This window comes from Heptranchias perlo, chromosome 22, assembly GCF_035084215.1.
Source record: "Heptranchias perlo isolate sHepPer1 chromosome 22, sHepPer1.hap1, whole genome shotgun sequence".
Taxonomy (NCBI): domain Eukaryota; kingdom Metazoa; phylum Chordata; class Chondrichthyes; order Hexanchiformes; family Hexanchidae; genus Heptranchias; species Heptranchias perlo.
The window spans coordinates 31,310,981-31,333,763 of NC_090346.1; the positions used below are offsets into that span (position 1 = coordinate 31,310,981).

At 40.7% G+C, this 22,783-nt stretch overlaps 1 protein-coding gene across 1 annotated transcript in view; it reads right to left on the reverse strand.

The window, feature by feature from the left end:
* The window catches only part of iqck (IQ motif containing K), a 128,135-nt gene that overhangs the window by 60,120 nt on the left and 45,232 nt on the right, over positions 1 to 22,783 (reverse strand). The window contains exons 3-6 of the mRNA XM_068003196.1: positions 18,377 to 18,521; positions 15,658 to 15,755; positions 7,598 to 7,650; positions 7,277 to 7,354 (exon numbers count right to left, since the gene is read on the reverse strand). Coding sequence (XP_067859297.1) covers positions 7,277 to 7,354; positions 7,598 to 7,650; positions 15,658 to 15,755; positions 18,377 to 18,521 — 374 coding nt within the window. The remainder of the gene's footprint in view (positions 1 to 7,276; positions 7,355 to 7,597; positions 7,651 to 15,657; positions 15,756 to 18,376; positions 18,522 to 22,783) is intronic.

Consider the following 22,783-nt stretch of genomic DNA (forward strand, 5'->3'; position numbering starts at 1 on the left):
TAGAATAACTCTAAGTAACCAAAGGGGACAATCACAAGATCCTTTGAGATGTTTTCGTTATTGATGACATCACAATGTTGCAGAGCAACTCATTATCCTCCCTTCTCACAACGTAAATGGAAATGGTTATTCAGGCACTAATTTGGTTCATGTAAATTCTTTGGTATTTGCTCATTAACGACCAATATAGTCTACTGTAACAGCAACAGTAAGTACAACATATCTAAACCCTAAAAGGTACGTACAGGAACTACAGGGTTGCTTTTATTAAAGTTTCAAAATTACATTATATTTATTAAAGTGGTCAAGTCAGTGACAAAACACTGGAAAATTCTCTTGGGCATTGCCAGTTCTTTTTAACGAGGAAGTTAAATGATGTTAATTGAAAAGAGTAACAATAGTAATACTCCAATAACAACTATAAATAGATTCTTCTGAAAGGAACAGATTTGGAGTTTTTTTGGCTGATATGTGGTCTGTAGAAGATGCTTCCATTTGAAGAATAAAAAACCTCTATAAAAAGGTAAGTAATGCAATGTTCTGCTACCACATCCTCCAGGTACTATTAAGATTATGACTAAGTGATAGCCTTCAAAGAAGATGAGGCATTTGAGAGATCAATAAAGTCCGCTTTAACAAAAAGATATTAATCGTAATGTTGGGTGAAATTGTAAGCATCGTTGTAAGGCTGGTACCTTGAGATAGTTTTTAAATCTAACTTGTTTAATGTTAGCCTATTGTAATTGTATGTTTCAAAAGATCCTCAGCAATTCCTAAGGGTTTTTCCCCCATGCATACAATCAGCCACATGGATCATCTTAAATTTAGAAACTGGAAGCTCAAGACTTTTAACCCAATGTGAGAGATAATTACATAGTCTTTTGGATAGGCTCTGATCAAAATCTATAGAAGGCCAAAGTAGATTTTGCAATAGAACTGCCAAACAGCATGGGAGCAGACAGAATTAAATAATAATAATTTCTTAGGAAAGAGGACAGTAGGACACCATCCTAGGAGAAACCTAGAATAAGCCTAAATATTGCCAGATGAGGTAGGTTTGCTCTACCAATAAATCTTAGGCTGAATCTAAGTCAGGTTTCTATCTTTGGAGCTTTAAGTCACGTGGTCCAAAAGGTGAATGCGTAAGTTTGCACAGAGCCAAATTGCAATATCGCTTTGGCATTAAAGAATGTCTTTTGAGATAGGACTTCTGAGCTCCTTTCGTAAATCATGAAATGAGAATGTTTCCTAATAAGTTAATTATAAATAAAAGTGGATTACTGCTATGGCTGTTTGTGAGTATGTAAATAATTTGGTTTTAACAAAGATTTAATACTTGTTGCTGAAACTCAAAAACTGGTGGAATCTCACAAAATATAGAATCAAGCAATTAATCTTGACAGCAAACGGCAAATTATTTATATGGAATTCACAGCACAGAAACAGGCTATTCGGCCCAAGTGGTCCATGCTCCACACGAGCCTCCTCCCACCCCTCTTCATCTAACCCTATCAGCATAACCTTCTATTCCTTTCTCCCTCATGTTTATCTAGCTTCCCCTTAAAGGCATCTATGCTATTGGCCTCAACTACTCCTTGTGGTAGCAAGTTCCACATTCTAACCACTCACTGGGTAAAAAAGTTCCTCCTAAATTCTCTATTGGATTTATTGGTGACTATCTTATATTTATGATACCTAGTTTTGGACTCCCCCACAAGTGGAAACATTTTCTCTGCATCTACCCTATCAAACCCTTTCATAATCTTAAAGCAAGCCCTCTTTCAGGTCACCCCTCAGCTTTCTTTTTTCTACAGAAGTGAGCCCTATATCCTTTTTATAATATGGAGACCAGAACTGTGCACAATACTCTAAGTATGGTCCAACCAAGGTTCTATACAAGTTTAACAAAACTACTCTGCTTTTCAATTCTATCCCATTAGAAATGAACCCCAGTGCTTTATTTGCTTGTTTTATGGCCTTATTAACCTGTGCCGCTACTTTTAGTGATTTGTGTATCTGTACATTAATTACTATAAATTTCTTCAATTTATTATCACAAATGTTCTTATAGCCCAAGAGGATTTCTGAGGATAAAAGGTCTTGATCATTCAAGGTCTAGGCTATTAGATGGAAGCTGCCTGAGACAGAAGACAGAAATTTGGTGTGTAAGTGGGATCAACTCTTATGTCCAAGAACCAGGATTTAATTGCTAAGCAGGACAAAGGTGAATCATCTTTGCTCCATCTGTAAATTCTTCAGGACTCAAAGAATGAGGGAAAAAGGAAGAACTGCATACAGGAACAAGGGAGGGGTATACTACCAAAAGTCTGATTTTTACATTCCCTGTCCCTGAAACAAAACCATGGAAATCTCCTTCTGGAATATGCCAAACAGGTCTTTTTGTACATAGTTCTATGAATAAAATGGAGAATTTCTTGAATGCATTTGTAGTGGGACTCATAAATTGTAAGACACCAAACGTGGCAAAGTCTGCTTAAAAATGAGACGCAATATTAAATGATACCAAAGAGTGCATCTTTATGTTGATTGGCACCAAGGATATTTTGATCCTGAAAATTGCAAAAGAACATATCAGCACATTCCATATAGTAGCACAAACGGTAAAAATTGTAGATCATTAGCACTCAATGCATCAATTGGTGCTTCAGAGGATCAGCAATGATGGACTGTGCAGAGGATTAGAATGGCAGGAAGTAAGATGTGATAGCATGAAATGGATTCAAGTGTACAACAAAGCAACACCAAGATGATCCATTCACTTTCAGTGATGCTGAAAATTTAGCCATGACTCCAGCTGTCATTGAACTTGAGGGGCACTTAACTAGCCTTGCATTTTAGAACATCAAGCCCAATTCAACTGACATACCTGTTGATTTACTCAGAATTAGTCTGTTGTATAATGTTGTCTCCCAGTATCCAACTGCCTACAGTGTTAGGGCCCTGAGAAACATCCCGAAGAAAATAACATAAAAGTATGCAAAGAGGCCAAGGCTGTTCCTCCAAAAACCTATCTAACTGTGGCATTTTGTGGGGGGGGAGAAGAGTAGAGGAGGAGTTAAAGATGCTCGTGATTACTGATGTATTTTCCTCTTATTTATTAGGTACATTAAAGCACAGTGCAACTGAAGACAATTGTAACAAGGATTTTTTTTAAAACTTGACTGATGGTTGCTGGAGTATTGAAAGAACGGGGGCAAATTGACAGAGGTCTCCTGGCATAACCCCAGCAGGAGATTGGCAATAGGCAAGTCATAGCTTAATCATAATGCATCCTCTCATACCTCTGGTTCAGCGAGTGATGGTTAATTTTACATTTCAACTTCTATGTACAATTAACAGTATCATCTGCAACTAACATTCTTTTTAATTTAAAGGAAATTTAAGCAAACATTTTATGTCACAGGACTGTGACAATGTCACTAATTCAATATTATAGTTGATAATCCCATATGTATCAGCAAATTCTGCAGCAACATTTCAGCCGAAGTACTTAGTTGTCACCTCCCAAGATTGAGCTCAAGAAACACAATGGCATCATCATGAAAACAAGACAGCTTTATGTCCATCCTTTCAACCACATAATAAACAAAAACCTTATTTAATTCAACTATTTTCTCTTCAGCTTTCATGAATTTGGGCATGATTTCCAAGAGGCATTGTTTCACAGCAGAAGCTTGATTGAAGGTTGTGAAAAGTTTTTCCATTACTTCCTTTTTCTCTGCCAATTTTCTCCCCTCCTCTTCTTCTGAAGGTGTTGTCCACATTCTCGTGTGCCCTTCTTTATCTTGCCCAAGTTGCCATTTTTCTTGTTTGAGGCTAGACAGTGAGTGTTGCCAGGCTATTCATCACAGGCAAGCCAAATTCAAGCTCTAAAATTCTGTGGGGGTTTGAATGGTCTCCTGGCATAACCCCCAGTGAAATAGCGTAAATGAGAGTTTTCAGCTGTTTACAAGATTTTCCTGTGGGTTCTGCTGGTCTCCAGCCACAGTTACAACAGGGGACCAATGGAACCTCCTCAGAATTTCAGGCCACTTTTCTTCACCTGCCGTCCAAATATGCATTTCCAACAGGAGTTACCAGACTGCAGTCAGGAGCAGGAACTTTGTCTGGTTTTTACCTGACTAACCAAGGCATTATGAGGCTAATAGTAATATTCCTACTGCCACCCCAGCTATGATCAGCCAACTCAAGGCTGGCCAGGGCTCAAACTTGGGGCCTCTATAGTCTATACAGCTAACATCTCATTCCCATTGGACAATCCCCCCACCCCCCGCCGCACCATTACCGCCAGGTCTCCCAAGGATCTATCCAAAGCCATTCTTCTGTATCTACATGCTACCCCTCAGCAACTTGATCTGCAGGCAAGAGGTCAACTTCCACATACAAGTTGAATCATACCTGCTCAACTCTCTCAACCCCTGAACTACCACTATGCTATACAAACTGCCTGTCCAACATAAAGTCTTGGACGAGTCACAACTTCCTCCAGCTCAACATCAGTAAGATTGTAGCTATCGTCTTCAGCCCTACCACAATTTCTGCTCCTTTGACACGGATTCCATTTCCTTACTGGGCATTATAACAGGCTGAACCACACTATCTAATCATGGCAATATGTCTTTAAACCCCACATCTTATCCATCGCCAAGACCTCTTACTTCCTCTTACTGTGCAACTTTACAACCTCCACCCTGACCTTAGCCCCCCCCCGGCAACTAAAACCCTTAAGCATGCTTTCGTCACCTTCGTAGTCAACCACTCTAATGCTCTTCTTGCTTTTCCTCCCATCTTCACCCTCCAAACTCCAACATGTCCAAAATTCTGCTGCATATATCCTGTGACACACCAAGATCCACCCACCTATGACTCATGTCCTCGCTGGCTACATTGGCTCCTGGTCCCCTAAGAAATCTCATTTAAAACCTTTGTCCTTATCTATAAATTGGCCCACTGCCATATTGCAACCTCCTCCCACCCAATAACCCCTCCTTCTCCACTCTTCTGACTCAGACCTCTACATTCCCCCTCCCTTTGCCTAGGCAGCAACAGGCTCTACATTTGAAGTATTTCACTGTATGTGATGTGCTTGGAGAAATTTGAGACATGTGATAAAATGGTACGTAAATGCAAATCTCTCTTTAATAATTTAAGGTTATGCAGGAACAGGAAAGCCAAGGTAGTTTCGGGTGTTAGTTCTTCTTCTCAAGGGATTATGGCATGGAAGTGGAGTTGAGGTAGAAGATCAGCCATGATCTTATTGAATAGCGGAGGAGGTTCGAGGGGCCGTATGGCTTGCTCCCTGTTCTTCTGTTCTCTACCTTCATCCCACTTCTCCCCACAAAGTTTCTTACCTTCATACAGTCTATTCAGTTGAGAAGAGAAATGCTTCATGGCAAAAACTATTCTGCAATAACCACCAATACCTTCCATGATCAGTTGACTGAAGTTGTAAAATTATATTGCATTCCACAAAGTAGCACAGCTAAAATCCAACAAAATTTATTGAGATTGACAGATTTAAAAATTGAGGTTATTTGCACAATTTGCTAGAGTAAAAAGAGTTACCACGAAATTATGAATAGATGGCCAGTATTTCTTCCTTTCTTCATTATGCAGCTACATATTCTATGACTAGTGCACCACTATGAAAATAGTAAAATATTTCCAAAAATTATTTAACAAAAATCGATTGTGCTTCTTTTGACTTCTTACTGAGATTTTGAATGATATGGGGTTGAAAAAGACATGATCATATATGATAATTCAGAAGCAAAACTATTAACTATTATCTGAATCTCTTTCTATGGAACTGGGAGTATACAAATCATAACAATGAGACTGGGTGGTGCGCTGGCTTTCCACCTCTGGGATTGGAGTGCCAATCCAGTCCACACTGATTGGATGAAAGCCTGTTTATGATTGTAGTCAAAAGTCCAATTCAAATGAATTGGGACACAATATAAAACTATCATTAATTCATTACTTGGCAATCTTACTCAGAAGCCACAGGATAGCTGGTGAGAGAAATGAAAAAAGTCACATCGGTGCTCCTCTTGAAGCTGGGGAAGAACAAAGGAGACTTTATCCTTTATAAAAAGTGTCCCATTTCCCAATACTAATATCCCTCACCTTAATTAGCACAAATTCAAATCAATCATCACAAGTAACATCCCTAGGACAAAAAATTGTCAATCTGGTGAAGCAATTTAAAATACCCTTTGTCAATGTGAAAAGGTTTGTCATTTTGTTTTCCTTCATTTTTCTTTCAATACATTTTTGTGGTTTCATTTCTCATTTTTTAAACAATGTCTTTGTTTCTTTCCTCTCCTAGGTTCCCCTGTTTTAGGGGTCAAATATGCAATTTACTCTCAGGCCTGAGCCAATGCTATTAAGAGTATCCAAGAACAGCTCAAGAGGATGTCCATTGAGTTTGTCCATTAACCTTAGTGTCGTGCAACACCAAATGCATACAGTACTGATTCCCAAATGGTAGCCTCAACAGCAAAGAGAAATCAAGTCAATAAAAAAAATTAATTGCATTCACTGACAGCATACGCCTGTAAAAGTAGAAGACATGAAGTAACTATGAGGGGACATATTTGAACCTAGCCAGGTTTTCCCACCCTGCACTGCCATTCAGCAGTTTGCGTGGAGCTCCTCTAAGTCATAGACAAATGCTCCTAGAAAATCAAACTCCTCCAAAATTATGCCATAAAGACAGTAAAGATTGTAATTTCTGCTACTTTGTTAAAAAAAATTAACCATTTATTCATAAAAAGCAACTTTCAATAGGAATTATAATAAAAAGAGACTTAAAATAGCAATTGCCTTTTTTTGTCATACAAAGCAATATTTCAGTGCACCTTTATGGTGATTCTATTATGTTTGGCCTCATTATGTAAATAATGCCAAAACAATAATAAATAACCTCAATTTTTCAAAAACAATGAGCTGTATTTGACTAAATAAGGTTTCTTGTCTCACAGTTCATTGGAAATCTTACCTGACTAAGAATCATACAAGCTCTTCTCCAATGTGGTGGTTCATTCATCATCTACCCAGTTTTTAAAAAAAATCATATTCCTGGATTTTTTTCTATCAACTAAGTGTAATGAAGTAAATATTCTTAAATTCTTGTTTATTCAGCACAAATTTTGATGTAAACCTTGTGTCAGAACTATCTGCTGGCTTTGAAAGAGTCTGCCGTTTACAAATGGAAAGATGCCTATTTTTATTAGGCTGATTAAGCACTTACTGATCTTTAAGCCAATCCTTAACAAAGGGAATTTCAAAGAAGGCAATGAATTCCTCGTCTGACCTCCTTGGGTTCTTGCTATGAAATGAAAAGATCAAAATTATAATTAGTTTTTCTTTCATTTATTACAAGCAATAATATGCTTTACTAGAAACAGATGCACGTTGCTTGGGCAAGTAAAGGACACCATATTTTAAATTACTGCTCACATCTCTGGCTTAGAAGACACAGCTCAAGTAATTTAAGGCCAGAATACTGATGCTGTTCCCTATTTAAAACTAAATGAATTGAAAGAGAGCTTCCAAAACACAAGAAACTTACTTGTACAACCATTCTGACATAAAGTCACAAGCATTGAACTTGGTCCTTTTTCTCTGTAGAGAAAAGCAAATGCAAGATTGTAAAATTAATTAACTAAAGCAAAACCCATGTTAAATGACTATGGACCTCAATCCGGTCAAGAAATTACAATCATCTCTGTGAGCACCAAACCTGTAGCATCCACCTATCCACTTCCTCCACTAATTTGAAATTCGGTTTTATGCCAAACTGCATCTCAGGGGACCCTACCTGTATTTGATTAGCAATCAGGGCCATACATGTGTATGTTGAATAAAAAGCAACAGGAAACAAAAAAGCAATTTAATTTAATCGGCTCATGCTGAGGGAACACAGACAGATTCACGGTTGCTTTGTTGCTACTGCTATGTAAAACAATGTTCTTTTGTATACTCATACTTGTAGTTTTCAATGATTAAAATTAGTGATTGTTGCAACGATAAATCAAAAATCTTTGGCCACAATAATTGTGCCCAGGACTAAAAGATGATAAATGTTACACCTCATTTCAAGAAAGAGAAAATGAATAACCTGGAACATTATAGGCCAGTTAGTCTTATTTTGGTTATGGGTAAATTTTGAAGTCTTTAATAGAGTGAAATTATTGAATGTTTAGAAAGGCATAGCCTCATAAGGGACAGTCACCACTGATTTGTAAAGAGCAGGTGCTTGATTAATTTAACTGAATTTTTTGAAGAATCAGTGTATAGTCAAAAGAAATGCAATGGATGTTGTACATATGGATTTTCAGAAGGCATTTGATATTGTTGTGGAAATTAAAGCACAAGAGTAAATTCACCATCAGGGAGCCATGCTCCAAGGAAGCATGGGTCAGAGAAGCAACACTACATCGTTGTAGACTTGTCTCCAACCCACACTCCCTGCTGGAAGTTCAACATTGGTGAATTTACCATATGGTCTTAAAAATGTATATTGCTTCATGAATACAGAAATGACATGGGGACAGAGAGTAGGGGATAAATGAATATTTTTCAGAATGACAGGATGCGGCTAGCAGTGCCCCAGGGAACTATGCCAGTATACATGCTTTCTTTTTATATAAATGACTTGGACATAGGCACATAGAGCAACGGTTTCAATGTTTGCTGATGATACCAAATTAGGGGTTATGGCAAACAGTGAGGAGGAATGAAGGATATTGCAAGAAGGCATAGAGAGATTAGTGGAGTGGGCAGATAAAGTTCAATGCAGAGAAATGTGTGGCCCATTTTAGTTCATCCAGCCAGAAAGACCCTGTAGTCCCCACATTGCAGTATTCAAATTGATTAAAATTTTTCCACGGTTTCTGCCTCCATTAATCTATCCGGAAGTCCATTCCATTCATTGATCACTCTTGTATGATGGGGTCCTTCTTGACATCAATCCTAAATTTGTCTTTTACTAGTTTAAACCTATGTCTTTTGTCCTACTCTTGCAATTTAGTTTGAAGTAATTTTATGGAGTTACCTTTTCCATACCATTTACTATTATATACCTTAAGATCACCTCTCAGATGCTTTTTTTCAAGGTTGAAAAGCCCACGTTTCTCTAGTTTTTCCTCATAACTTAGACCTCTTGGGGACATTGAATATAAAAGCATAAATAAGGGTTTCAGCAGCAGAGGGGCTGAGGTAGTGGTGGAAGCAAGCGATGCTGTAGGTGCAACTAAGCAGTCATAGTGATGAGTCAGGATGTGGGGTTTGAAGCTCAGTTCTGGGCCAAAAGGAACACTGAGGTTTTGCATGCTCTGGTTCGGGCAGATAAAGTGGCACAGGAGGGAGGTTAGAATCGGTAGCAAGGAAATGAGAGTTTATAAGGAAGGGGTTGAAAACAATGCCTTCACTCTTGCCAATTTTTTTTTATTCATTCATGGGATGTGGGTGTCACTGGCATTTATTGCCCATCCCTAATTGCCCTGGAGATGGTCGTGGTGAGCTGCCTTCTTGAACCGCTGCAGTCCGTATGGTGAGGGTTCTCCCACAGTGCTGTTAGATAGGGAGTTCCAGGATTTTGATCCAGCGATGATGAAGGAACAGCAAAATATTTCCAAGTTGGGATGGTGTGTGACTTGGAGGGGAACGTGCAGGTGGTGTTGATTCCCTTGTGCCTGCTGCTCTTGTCCTACAAGGTGGTAGAGGTCGTGGGTTTGGGAGGTGCTGTCAAAGAAGCTTTGGCGAGTTGATGCAGTGCATCCTGTAGATGGTACACACTGCAGCCACAATGTGCCAGTGGTGAAGGGAGTGAATGTTTAGGGTGGTGGATGGGGTGCCAATCAAGCGGGCTGCTTTGTCCTGAATGGTGTCGGGCTTCTTGAGTGTTGTTGGAGCTGCACTCATCCAGGCAAGTGGAAAATATTCCATCACACTCCTGACTTGTGCCTTGAAGATGGTGGAAAGGCTTTGGGAAGTCAGGAGGTGAGTCACTCGCCACAGAATACCCAGCCTCTGACCCGCTCTCGTAGCCACAGTATTTGTGTGGCTGGTCCAGTTAAGTTTCTGGTCAACGGTGATCCCCAGGATTTTGATGGTGGGGGATTCGGCAATGGTAATGCCATTGAATGTTTTTTTTTATTCGTTCACGGGATGTGGGCGTCGCTGGCAAGGCCGGCATTTATTGCCCATCCCTAATTGCCCTCGAGAAGGTGGTGGTGAGCCGCCTTCTTGAACCGCTGCAGTCCGTGTGGTGACGGTTCTCCCACAGTGCTGTTAGGAAGGGAGTTCCAGGATTTTGACCCAGCGACAATGAAGGAACGGCGATATATTTCCAAGTCGGGATGGTGTGTGACTTGGAGGGGAACGTGCAGGTGGTGTTGTTCCCATGCACCTGCTGCCCTTGTCCTTCTAGGTGGTAGAGGTCGCGGGTTTGGGAGGTGCTGTCGAAGAAGCCTTGGCGAGTTGCTGCAGTGCATCCTGTGGATGGTGCACACTGCAGCCACAGTGCGCCGGTGGTGAAGGGTGTGAATGTTTAGGGTGGTGGATGGGGTGCCAATCAAGCGGGCTGCTTTATCTTGGATGGTGTCGAGCTTCTTGAGTGTTGTTGGAGCTGCAAGTGGAGAGTATTCCATCACACTCCTGACTTGTGCCTTGTAGATGGTGGAAAGGCTTTGGGGAGTCAGGAGGTGAGTCACTCGCCGCAGAATACCCAGCCTCTGACCTGCTCTCGTAGCCACAGTATTTATATGGCTGGTCCAGTTAAGTTTCTGGTCAATGGTGACCCCCAGGATGTTGATGGTGGGGGATTCGGCGATGGTAATGCCGTTGAATGTCAAGGGGAGGTGGTTAGACTCTCTCTTGTTGGAGATGGTCATTGCCTGGCACTTATCTGGCGCGAATGTTACTTGCCACTTATCAGCCCAAGCCTGGATGTTGTCCAGGTCTTGCTGCATGCAGGCTCGGACTGCTTCATTATCTGAGGGGTTGCGAATGGAACTGAACACTGTGCAGTCATCAGCGAACATCCCCATTTCTGACCTTATGATGGAGGGAAGGTCATTGATGAAGTAGCTGAAGATGGTTGGGCCTAGGACACTGCCCTGAGGAACTCCTGCAGCAATGCCCTGGGGCTGAGATGATTGGCCTCCAACAACCACTACCATCCAGGGGAGGTGGTTAGATTCTCTCTTGTTGGAGATGGTCATTGCCTGGCACTTGTCTGAGGTGAACGTTACTTGCCACTTATCAGCCCAAGCCTGGATGTTGTCCAGGTCTTGCTGCATGCGGGCACGGACTGCTTCATTATCTGAGGGGTTGCGAATGGAACTGAACACCGTGCAATCATCAGTGAACATCCCCATTTCAGACCTTATGATGGAGGGAAGGTCATTGATGAAGCAACTGAAGATGGTTGGGCCTAGGCCACTGCCCTGAGGAACGCCGATGTTCAGTTAGAGATCAGGAAGCACATAATGTAGAGTGCATTAACACACTTGACTGGGAAATGATCATAGATTAGTAATTAACATCTAGCAGTGAAATGATATGTTATCTTACAGAAATTGTACTATTTTTCTAAAAGGAATCATTCAGCCCTTTGCTTTAATCACACTAGTTTTCGCTCCAAAACATATGGGGGTTCACTTTAACATGACTTCAGTGGAAAAGAAAATCGGGAGAGGTGTAAAACGGGTTGCCAATTCATTATCACCCGTTTTTTCGGCAGGTAATAAGTTAAAATTACCCACATGTTGAGAAAAAAAAACAAAGCAAGACAGATCTACTGTATATTCTTGTGGCAAGCAAAGTAATTTATGTGCTTAAGTATGAATCAGTCAGTTGGAAACTTTTGGCTCATTGGGAAAAAAAAAATTGGCAATGAAGTAAAGGTGCAGGAAAAACAGAGGAAATATCTGCACAATGTACATTGTTGCTTTCAGATGTCTTACTTAGATTACAATAAAAGGGAAACAGTTGCATAAGCACTCAAAGTTTAGAAACACGACAGAACCACTATAAATACTGTGCAGTTTTTAAATAAAAAGTTCAGTGGGTTTGAATCTGAAAGACTGCCACTTTTGTTGGTTAGTCATTTTAAACTGTCGCCATTGTAAGTTTAATTTGGAAGATTAACAACTAAGCAGTTTTTCCTGAGGATACAAAATTTAATTAGAAATGCTAACATGTGGACAGCAGCTCAAGTATTCAACGGTTGGTTGCACGCCAAATGAAGGTAAATTAGTGTGCCAGGGCTGCCAGTCACTCCAATTTATTTGCATTGTTGAGCGAGTTTCAACAGCCTTAATTTGGGACAATGGTGGAATGTGATACAGTATGGTTGTCCTTCGTTGGAAAGGAAGATAGAAATAAAATTGCTCAAGCTCTCTGTCTTTAAATTGTACTTCCGATTGGCAGGTCACACAATGGTATTATCAAATGTTGCAGGAAAAAAGTCACACTTTGCCTGAAGAAAGATGAGTAGCACTAACTTGAGAGAACATTGGGAAGACCAATTACATCTTATTTGGCCCCTACAAAAACTCTGCACACTTGCCCTGACTCTATCCTCCCCTCCGGTTAACTCACTCAAGCTAAATCAGCATTACCTGTGTCCAGTTTGACCTTGAGCTGAGCTTCAAAACCCATATCCTACCCTATCCATTGCCAAGACTATTTACTTCTCCCTCTACATCATCATCTGCCACTGCCTTGCCTTCTTCCACCCCATCACCTTTATCCATGCCATTGTTACCTCCAGATTTGACTTCAACACCTAACACACTGGCCTCCCGAGCAAGATGCTACACTAACTCAACTCTTTCCCCGCTTATTATCCCACACTTAAGCCTTCACATCACCTCCACTTCACTGACCTCCTTGTCTGCTCGCATATCAAATTCAAAATCCTTATCCTCATTTAAAAATCCCTCCATGACCTTGTTCCACCCTTACTCTACCATCAGCTCCACATCTACATCCAAGCCCTTTGGTTTTCTGACTATCTTTCTGAACATTCTCTCTCCCCCTCCCCCACCACCCACCCCTCAATCAATGGCAGAACTATCCTATCTGGAACTCTCTCTGTAAACAACTGGAACTTGCTGCTTCTCTTTCTGCCTTTAAAAGCCTCCTCAAAATGTCAATGATTTCGATATTTCAACTTTTCCACTACTACTACTTAGCATCCGCCTCTCCTCAGTATTTCACGCATGATGTGGAGATGCCGGTGATGGACTCATATCCCACACTCACCTGACGAAGGAGAAAGCCTCCGAAAGCTTGTGATTTTAAAATAAAACAGTTGGACTATAACCTGGTGTTGTAAGATTCCTTACATCAGTATTTTACATTGAAGGTGCTGTACAGATGCAAGTTATTGTTGTGTGCAAGACTGCAAACAATCTACCTTAATGAAAAAAATTGTTTAATTTGAGCAGATTTTGACTATGGAAAGAAGGCAATCATCTGTGATTAGTCACCCATATAGTGTACTTCCTTGTTTTTAAGGAGCACTGTAAACATCACTTTGGATTCATTGTATGAAACGAGGCAAATGGTTTCAATATCTCACTGATTTGCTGCCACGGTGATTGAAATGCTGATGCATGGTCCAGCTGTACTGAAGATGTTATATTATTAGTATTCTACAGATAGTGACAAAGTGCCCCTTCATTTATTAGAAAAAAATAGAAAAGTGGATTTTTAAAAAAAATATATATATGCTCATATAAGTTACTGCTGGCTGATTTGTGGACTGCAATTTTTTTTTAAAAATACCGAAAACAATTTTAATTAAGATACAATTGCTAGGATCACTGGATATCTTAAAACAGAAGAAACACTTGACAACCAATTAGAAATTCATAAGTGAAGCACACCTAGGCTGCCCATTTCTGGAACTCACTTGCCCTCGTCGGGAAAGTTTTATTGAGTCTTATTACCCAATCTGATGGATGACGATCCACAAGGAGTTGAGGGATTCTTATTGGAAAATAAAACTGACAAGAGCTTGCTTAAATGCTGGCTTCTTCTGGTTGATTAAAGTGCTGATTACTGATGATAACCATGAAGAAATGCACAACATAGGGCATCTACTCATGTGGATGAAGGAGATTATGCATTGCACCATCTGGTAGAAAAAGTGAAAAATAATAGATCTCTTTTATAAAATTGTCATGCTTCATTAAAACATAAATTGGAAGTAAAGCTTTGTAGGCTACAAGATGCTCTTTTAGTTAAAGCAATATTATGTACACACAGGTGTACAAAATAATTAGCAAGAAACTTGAAAAAGCTCAATTAATGTTAGGCCATAGTAATACCTGTATTGAACATCAAGATCTTAAGACAGAGACTCAATGATCACGCTTCACAATGTTCCTTAAAACAGGTTATATTCACACTTTTATGCCATCAAATAAAAATTGGTCAAAAACAGCTATTATTTTAGGCAACTAGTTGACCTTAATCGACTTTAAAGCAGAATTGGATGAAGTTCACAGACCTACAATTGAAAAGCAAATTTAAAAAGTTTGGCATCACTTAGGTTTAATTCTTGTTTACCTGCTTTGCTTCTCATTTTTTTTACATTAGGACACACATCTGCAAAGGACTTAGTCACAAAAGTGCTTGCCTGAATCTCGTGTGATTCTCTAATTATATCCAAGAACTATTTTTCTCAGCTTCATATATAGATGATAAAAACTGTGTCACAAAACACTTTGACACAACAATTTATAATAATAGCTGATCCTCCACCCCACCCCACCCCCAAATTTGTTCAGAAACAAGCTGGAGTGCATTGAGGAGCTAAGGCAGTAATTGGACGGTAGGCAAGCACCAAGTGCCACCACACAGTGAGAGGCCAAGGAGCGTGGGTTAGGGTAAGACGAGGATGCTGATTGAAGTATCCGGCAGGTCAGGAAAGTAAGGAATTGTGATGGAGAGTTGGGAGGTGAGCTGCTGAGGTAAATTTGCTGGATTATAAGCAGGGAATGGCCCTGGTAACAAAAAAGCACATGGCTTATTTTATCCTTTGTATCTGATTGGTTCAGTTTAGACTCAAATCCCACTTTTCAAAGTAGAAACAGTGAACCCGAGAGCTGGAATATGAGCCTACAAATAAAAATTGATATTTATATCATTTGTTTCCCAATATGGAGGTATGAAATTACCTTGTTTGTATATACAAAAATACATTTTTAAAAGATAAAATTAAATCAAGTATGGCAGACAAGTACCAGCCATTAAGAAGGACCTGACCTGCCATACCATATTACATTGGAATTTTAAACTAGAAATTCAGGAGTCCACTGATTTCTGACACAAGACAGATTCAACCAGAGAAGATGTTGAGCACAGGCAAAGCACTTCTCTTGAGGAAGGGTGAAATTTGATGGAAAAAGTTGACTTGCATCACTCACATGCACTCTTAACCAGTTGTTACAGTGCAGTATTGAAAGCATGTCAGTGTCCCCCCTGGTGGTGGAACTATAAAAATACATGAAAAACAGGATGGAAAAATATACAATCATAATATCAACTTCTAAAACAATGGTTTTAAAAATTAAAGTTGCCTGAAAATATCAAACAACTTTAAAGAGCACTGACCTCGAAACTTTTCTCTTTTTTAGCTTGTTGAAGAGTTTCAAACATGCCTGGGAGAAGCACAGGAAATATGTAGTGTTCCAAATACTGTCGTGGAGAACCTTCAAAAATTAGAAAGAATTTCAGAAAGAAGAAGCTGATAGAATCACTAAAAGGTTACAGCACGGAAGGAGGCCATTCGGCCCATCGAGTCCCAGCCGGCTCTATGCAAGAGCAATCCAGCTAGTCCCACTCCCCCACCCTATCCCCGTAGCCCTGCACATTTTTTCCTTATCCAATTCCCTTTTGAAGGCCATAATTGAATCTGCCTTCATTCCCCCACCCCAGCAGTACAATCCAGATCCTAACCACTCACACAATAACCTAATTCAAAGTGCTGTTTAAAGAACAGCTAAGTACAGACTGTAATTGAAGGTTATAATGGGCACCATTGATGAAATGGCAGGTGTGCATTGGCTTCAGGCATTATAAAAAGCACGAGGTCACTGGAGGTTATCCAAGGGAAAATAGTTTGCCTTATAGTTCAAAATCTGCAGTCAATGCTTCACATCAGTCTAATCGTAAGCATTTTTTAAAAACAGGAAACTTTAGCGGTACGGCACTATACCAAGCCCAAGCTTCCCCAAGCAGCTGGGGAAGGGAGAAAAAGAAACTAGGCAGAGTTCTTTTCCCTGATCACTACTCTGCAACCGCTGCAAGAAAATGTGTGTGAGTGACGTTGGATGCAGTCGCTCACTATCTGGGCTCACACATTTGACGGTGATGCCGCAGTGGAGGTATTTAAGGCTTCTGGCATCCCAGCATATATCACTGCCATGAGGAGGGGTGGAGAAATAACCGGAAGCAGGAAATAAAACAGGAAATGTTTACTCATTTTGGACTTATTATAGCCTTAGAACATCACTATACTATTGTATTACAAAATAGTTTATTCTATTTTAGTTCATGTGTTACATCCATAGTCAGCATGGGAAGTCTTGTCCTATGAAATCAATAGAAGGCACAAGTATCAGCTTGGTTCAGTGGTATCATTCTCACTTCTGAGCCTGAGGTTTGGGGATTCAAGCATTGGGCACATAATCGTGACTGACACTTTGGTACAGTACTGAGGGAGTGCGGCATCGTCAGAAATGCCACAAATATTAAACCAAGGCTCTAAGTGCCTGTGTGTATGGAGTTAAATGATCGCGTGGCAACACCAAAACAGATTAAGCGGCCATTCATTTCATTGCTGTTTGTGGAACCATGCTGTGTGCAAATTGGCTGCCATGTTTACAGACATAAAAGCGACTATACTTAAAAGTAATCCATTGGCTTTGAAGTGCTTTGGGATGTCCTAATGATATAAAAGACGCTACATACAAAACGGGCAATATCGAATCGGCAGCCCGTTTTTACGCCCCACTCAATTTTCTTTTTCATTCACTGCCAACTCGCTATTGCCCGTTTTGCATTACCACCAAAGACCAAAGTTTTCTTTTAATCAGCTTCACCTTCCAGCATTCAGTTCAACTACTGTCTCCATATTGTGTGGCTAATTTAAGCTGAACTCCATTTTGAGGAGCATTATTTAGGCAGTTTACTGGGCATTTCCCCAACGGATCTTGAAGGCACACTTAAGGCAATTTACAGAGCACCTTTCCGACATCATCATTTGTGATTTGGGCCCTACTGCAATGTTGGGAAGATTTTCGTACTATATTCTACCAAAAAAAAAAATCGGTCAATTCTGATTCAATATAGCTGAATACACATTTGTCGTTTCTGATTAGCTATAAATATCGAAAGTACACTGAAAATACCACACACATTATTAATGGTTACAACTTCATTGACCCCCCACCCCCCATTCAGTCCTATGGTGGGTTAAAAGTTACAATTAGCTTCTCTTTTGGGAGATGATTTGATGAATAAATTTAATCATGTTATTGTGAAATTTGTCATTTCCCAACTGTTTATTTTGTTTAGAACCTTATTTTGCACATAAGAAATGAAAAAAGCTTATGAAAATATTTTCAAAAAGTATTGAGTGATTTGAACGGTTCATCAACAAACCATAGCAGTGAAATCGTTACCGATGGTTTTCCTATTCCAAAATGTCAACAAGTTTAGATAGTGTTTTCCCATTATTAATATTTACATGGGGAGTTTTCATTGTGCACGTTGACACAAAAAGTGTTATAGGAAGTAACGCAATGGACAAGAAACACATATACATACACACACACACATATACACTATATATTAGATGCAGTGATCCAAATTTCAAAAATAGTAATGCAAATTCTTAAGTGGAAGAAAAATCTTGATGAAACTTGCCAAAGTACTCTCCCCAAAATCTTCAAAAAAAAGCAAAATTTTCTAAACATTTGAGGGGGGGGGGGAATTCAAAATTTGTTACCTATTTGGATACCTGCCACAGCATAAACAAAAAGTATGTTTCTAGTCTTTTCTTTCTCATTAAATGTAATGAATTGAAGCTACAAAATATTTATCATACACTTCACCCAAGAGGAATTTTTAAAGGTCAAAGAGGAAATCAGTATATTCTGAGAACAATAACTGCTTTAAAATAACTGCACAAAAGGCTGACATAATCTAAATTATAAATAGCTTGTACCAAGTTTGTTCTATTAAATTAAATCCTTTCCTTGTTTAAAAAACATATCAAAGCTGGATACAGATATACAGATATGAATGTTATACGACTTGTTTTACTTACATGTTTTTGGATTAGGTGGTGGAACGGGTGGAGGAGGTGGTGGGCTTGGAGGAGGAGGTTGTTTCTGAACAATTGCATAACCTAAAAATGCTGGATGAGAATATTCAGCATTGAAATCCTCTAACACAGATGTATCCACTGAAACCTGGAGAAAACAATTAAGTTTGTTTACAGCTTGCCACTCATTTTAACATCATGGAGGATGACAGCACAAGAAAGCAAAGCACAGGGAGAAAATAAAAAGAGACAAGAGAGAGGGGTACACGTACCTGAGAGGGGCACAAGAGAGAATGTGCCTGCAAGGGAGAGAGTAAGCACGCATGAGAGAGAGAGAGCACGAGAGCGAGAGATATAAAAAAAGCATACAGGATCTTTCACTTTATAAACAGAGGCAGAGTATAAAAGCAAGGCAGTTATGCTAAAACTTTATAAATCACTGGTTAGGCCTCAGCTGCAATACCATTTCATTACATTTAACTAAGGCAACAGGAAGTTAAAATTACTACAAAATTTCTTTTATTCGTTCATGGGATGTGGACGTCAATGGCGAGGCCGGCATTTCTTGCCCATCCCTAATTGCCCTTGAGAAGGTGGTGGTGAGCTGCCTGCTTGAACCTCTGCAGTCCATGTGGTGAAGGTTCTCCCACAGTGCTGTTAGAAAGGGAGTTCCAGGATTTTGACCCAGCGACGATGAAGGAATGGCGATATATTTCCAAGTCGGGATGGTGTGTGACTTGGAGGGGAACGTGCAGGTGGTGTTGTTCCCATGTGCCTGCTGCCCTTGTCCTTCTAGGTGGTAGAGGAGGCGGGTTTGGGAGGTGCTGTCGAAGAAGTCTTGGCGAGTTGCTGTAGTGCATCCTGTGGATGGTACACACTGCAGCCACTATGCGCCGGTGGTGAAGGGAGTGAATGTTTAGGGTGGTGGATGGGGTGCCAGTCAAGCGGACTGCTTTGTCCTGGATGGTGTCGAGCTTCTTGAGTGTTGTTGGAGCTGCACTCATCCAGGCAAGTGGAGAGTATTCCATCACACTCCTGACTTGTGCCTTGTAGATGGTGGAAAGGCTTTGGGGAGTCAGGAGGTGAGTCACTCACCGCAGAATACCCAGCCTCTGACTTGCTCTTGCAGCCACAGTATTTATATGGCTGGTCCAGTTAAGTTTCTGGTCAATGGTGACCCCCCAGGATGTTGATGGTGGGAGATTCAGTGATGGTAATGCCGTTGAACGTCAAGGGGAGGTGGTTAGACTCTCTCTTGTTGGAGATGATCATTGCCTGGCACTTGCCACGTACATGGTTCATACTCCTGTGACTCGGCCAACGTTGTCTACCTCATACGTTGCAGGAAAGGACACTGCGACAACGGATGAACGGACACCGCGCAACAATCGCCAGACAGGAGGGTTCCCTCCCAGTCGGGGAACACTTTAGCAGTCAAGGACATTCAGCCACCGATCTTCGGGTAAGCGTTCTCCAAGGCGGCCTTCGAGACACACGACAACGCAAAATCGTTGAGCAGAAGTTGATAGCCAAGTTCCGCACCCATGAGGACGGCCTCAACCGGGATCTTGGGTTCATGTCACGCTACACGTAACCCCACCAGCAAAAAGGGGGAAAAAAATTATATGTTTTTTAATATTCTCTCTCTCTCTCTCTCTCTCTCTCTCTCTGCCATTTTGAGTTTCTTTCTGCCTGCCTGTGTAATCGACACAATGTATATCCAGTGTACTGGGACGTGCTGTTCTCCGTGACTGGCCTGTTTGAATAACAACGACACCTTTTGATTGGTGTGATGCTGTCCCAACATAGTATAAGATATGCGCTTTGAGAACCTTTTCACTCATTCATCTGACGAAGGGGATAATCTCCGAAAGCTTGTGATTTTAAAATAAATTTGTTGGACTATAACCTGGTGTTGTAAGATTCCTTACATTTATCCCATTTAGCACAGTGATAGTGCCACACGACACATTGGATGGCATCCTCAGTGCGAAGACGGGACTTTGTCTCCACGAGGACTGTGCGGTGGTCATCCTTGTGCTTAGGATACATTTGTGATTTGTTAAATACTATCTTACATTATTGACTGTTCAAGGAAATGGAAAATATTCAGTGAAGTCAAATCACAAATATTCTTTCTTTAAATCATCTTAAAATAGGTGCGAAGTGATGCATTTTGGAAGGAAAAATGAGGAGAGGCAATATAAATTAAATTATACCATTTTAAGTGGGGGGTGCAGGAACAGAGAGACCTAGGGTACACATACACAAATCTTTGAAGGTGGTAGGATAAGTTAATAAGGCTGTTAAAAAAGCATATGCTAAACTTGGCTTTATAATAGAGGCATGGAGTACAAAAGCAAGGAAGTTATGCTAAATCACTGATTAGGCCTCAGCTAGAATATTGTGTCCAATTCTGGGCACCACACAGGAAGGATGTCAAGGCCTTGGAGAGGGTGTAGAGGAGATCAACCAGAATGGTACCAGGAATAAGGGACTTCAGACGTGTAGAGACTAGAGAAGTTAGGGTTGTTCTTAGAGCAGAGAAGGTTAAGGGAAGGTTTAACAGAGGTGTGCAAAGTTATGATGGGTTTTGATAAGAGTAGATAGGGAGAAGCAGTTTCCACTGGCAGGAGGGTCAGTAACCAGAGGACACAGATTTAAGATAATTGGCAAAAGAACCAGGGCAGAGATGAGGAATTTTTTTTAAATGCAGCAAGTTATGATGATCTGGAATGCACTGCCTGGAAGCAGATTCAATAGTAACTTTCAAACAGGAATTCGATGTACACTTGAAAAGGAAAAAATTGAAGGGCTATGGGAAAAGAGCAGGGGAGTGGGACTATTTCGATAGCTCTTTCAAAGAGCCGGCACAGACATGATAGGCCGAATGGCCTCCTTTTGTGTTGTATGATTCTATACTTAACTGCTATGCTGTCTGAGCATTCACACCCGTCAATTCCCTCCTATTCCTGGCTGTGAGCTACCCCTCCCCCCACCTTTGGCCCGATCCCAGCTGTCAGGTCTCCCCTTTCCTCACTCTGCAATATTCCATGCCATCAGCCTGGGTTCTAGCCCAAACCAGGTTTTTAAAGTGTGAAAAGCATTTTAAATACTGTATTTGTTGGCCACTGGCAAAGAAATCAGCAAATACATCAATAGTGGATTTTGCCCTTAAAAAGCAATTGCAGGACAAAACTCAGGTTGATGGCCCAGGAATGGTGGGGGGTGGTTGAGGAAAGTGGCAGCCTGAAAGCTCAGGATGTGACCAAACATGTGCCATATTCCCCTGGGCCCACCCCATTCGCTGCCACCATTCTCCAGCCACCAGCACTACCCTCCCAGACTGAAGCCCTCCCTCCCCAATATCCTCTGTTCCAAGACACCAGAATCCCATTCCACAATGCCACCAAGTTCCACCAAACCTGCCAGGCCTTCGGATCCTCTGTTCCCAGTTATGACAGGCACCAGTACTTTCGATTTGCTTCCCGACACCAGTACCTCCCCCACAGTATGCTCAAACACTGGCACCCTCCCAGTTCTGTTGCATCCTGGGACTCTGCCCAAAATGCTGACAGACCCAAATACTTCTCCTTATGCTTCTAGACCCAGCCCCCCCTCCCCCATAGAAATTACAAGATGGAAACAGATCATTCAATCCAACCAGTCTGTCTTGGTGCTTATCCTCCACACAAGCAGCAGTCCTAAAACCATGTGTCACCCTGTTCCCATATCCCTTTATGTCCCTTTCCTTCAATCACGAGAAACAGTCTGTTTCTATATACTCTGCCCCATCCCCTCATCATTTTAAACTTCTAGCAAATCTCTGTTCTAACAAAAACAGCTCCAATTTTTCAATTCTTTCTTTATATTACTATTTATTAATTTCAGGCAGTATCCTAGTAAATCTGTGCTGTAACCTCTCTATTTTCTCAACATCCTTTCTCTAGTGTGGAGCCCAAAACGGTGATCTTACTAAGGTTTTGTACATATTTGCCATTACCTCTTGACTTTCACATTCTATTTCTTGCCACAAAACCCCTCATTTAAAATCAGAAATTCCTCCAGGAGGTTTTCCTTTTAATTATAGCCTTTAGGTGCTGTGTTCAAGTTCTGCTTTAACTGCAGTTGTAAATTTTACCTGGGCTTGGGTAATGGAGAGTTTCATAGAATCATACAGCAAAGGAGGCCAGTCGGCCCATCGTGCCTGTGCTGGAACTATCCAATTAGTCCCATTCCTCTGCAAATTTTTTCCCCTTCAAGTATTTATCCAATTCCCTTTTGAAAGTTATTATTGAATCTGCTTCCACCACCCTTTCAGGCAGTGCATTCCAGATCATAACAACTTGCTGTGTAAAAAAAATTTCTTCTCATCTCGCCTCTGCTTCTTTTGCCAATTACCTTAAATCT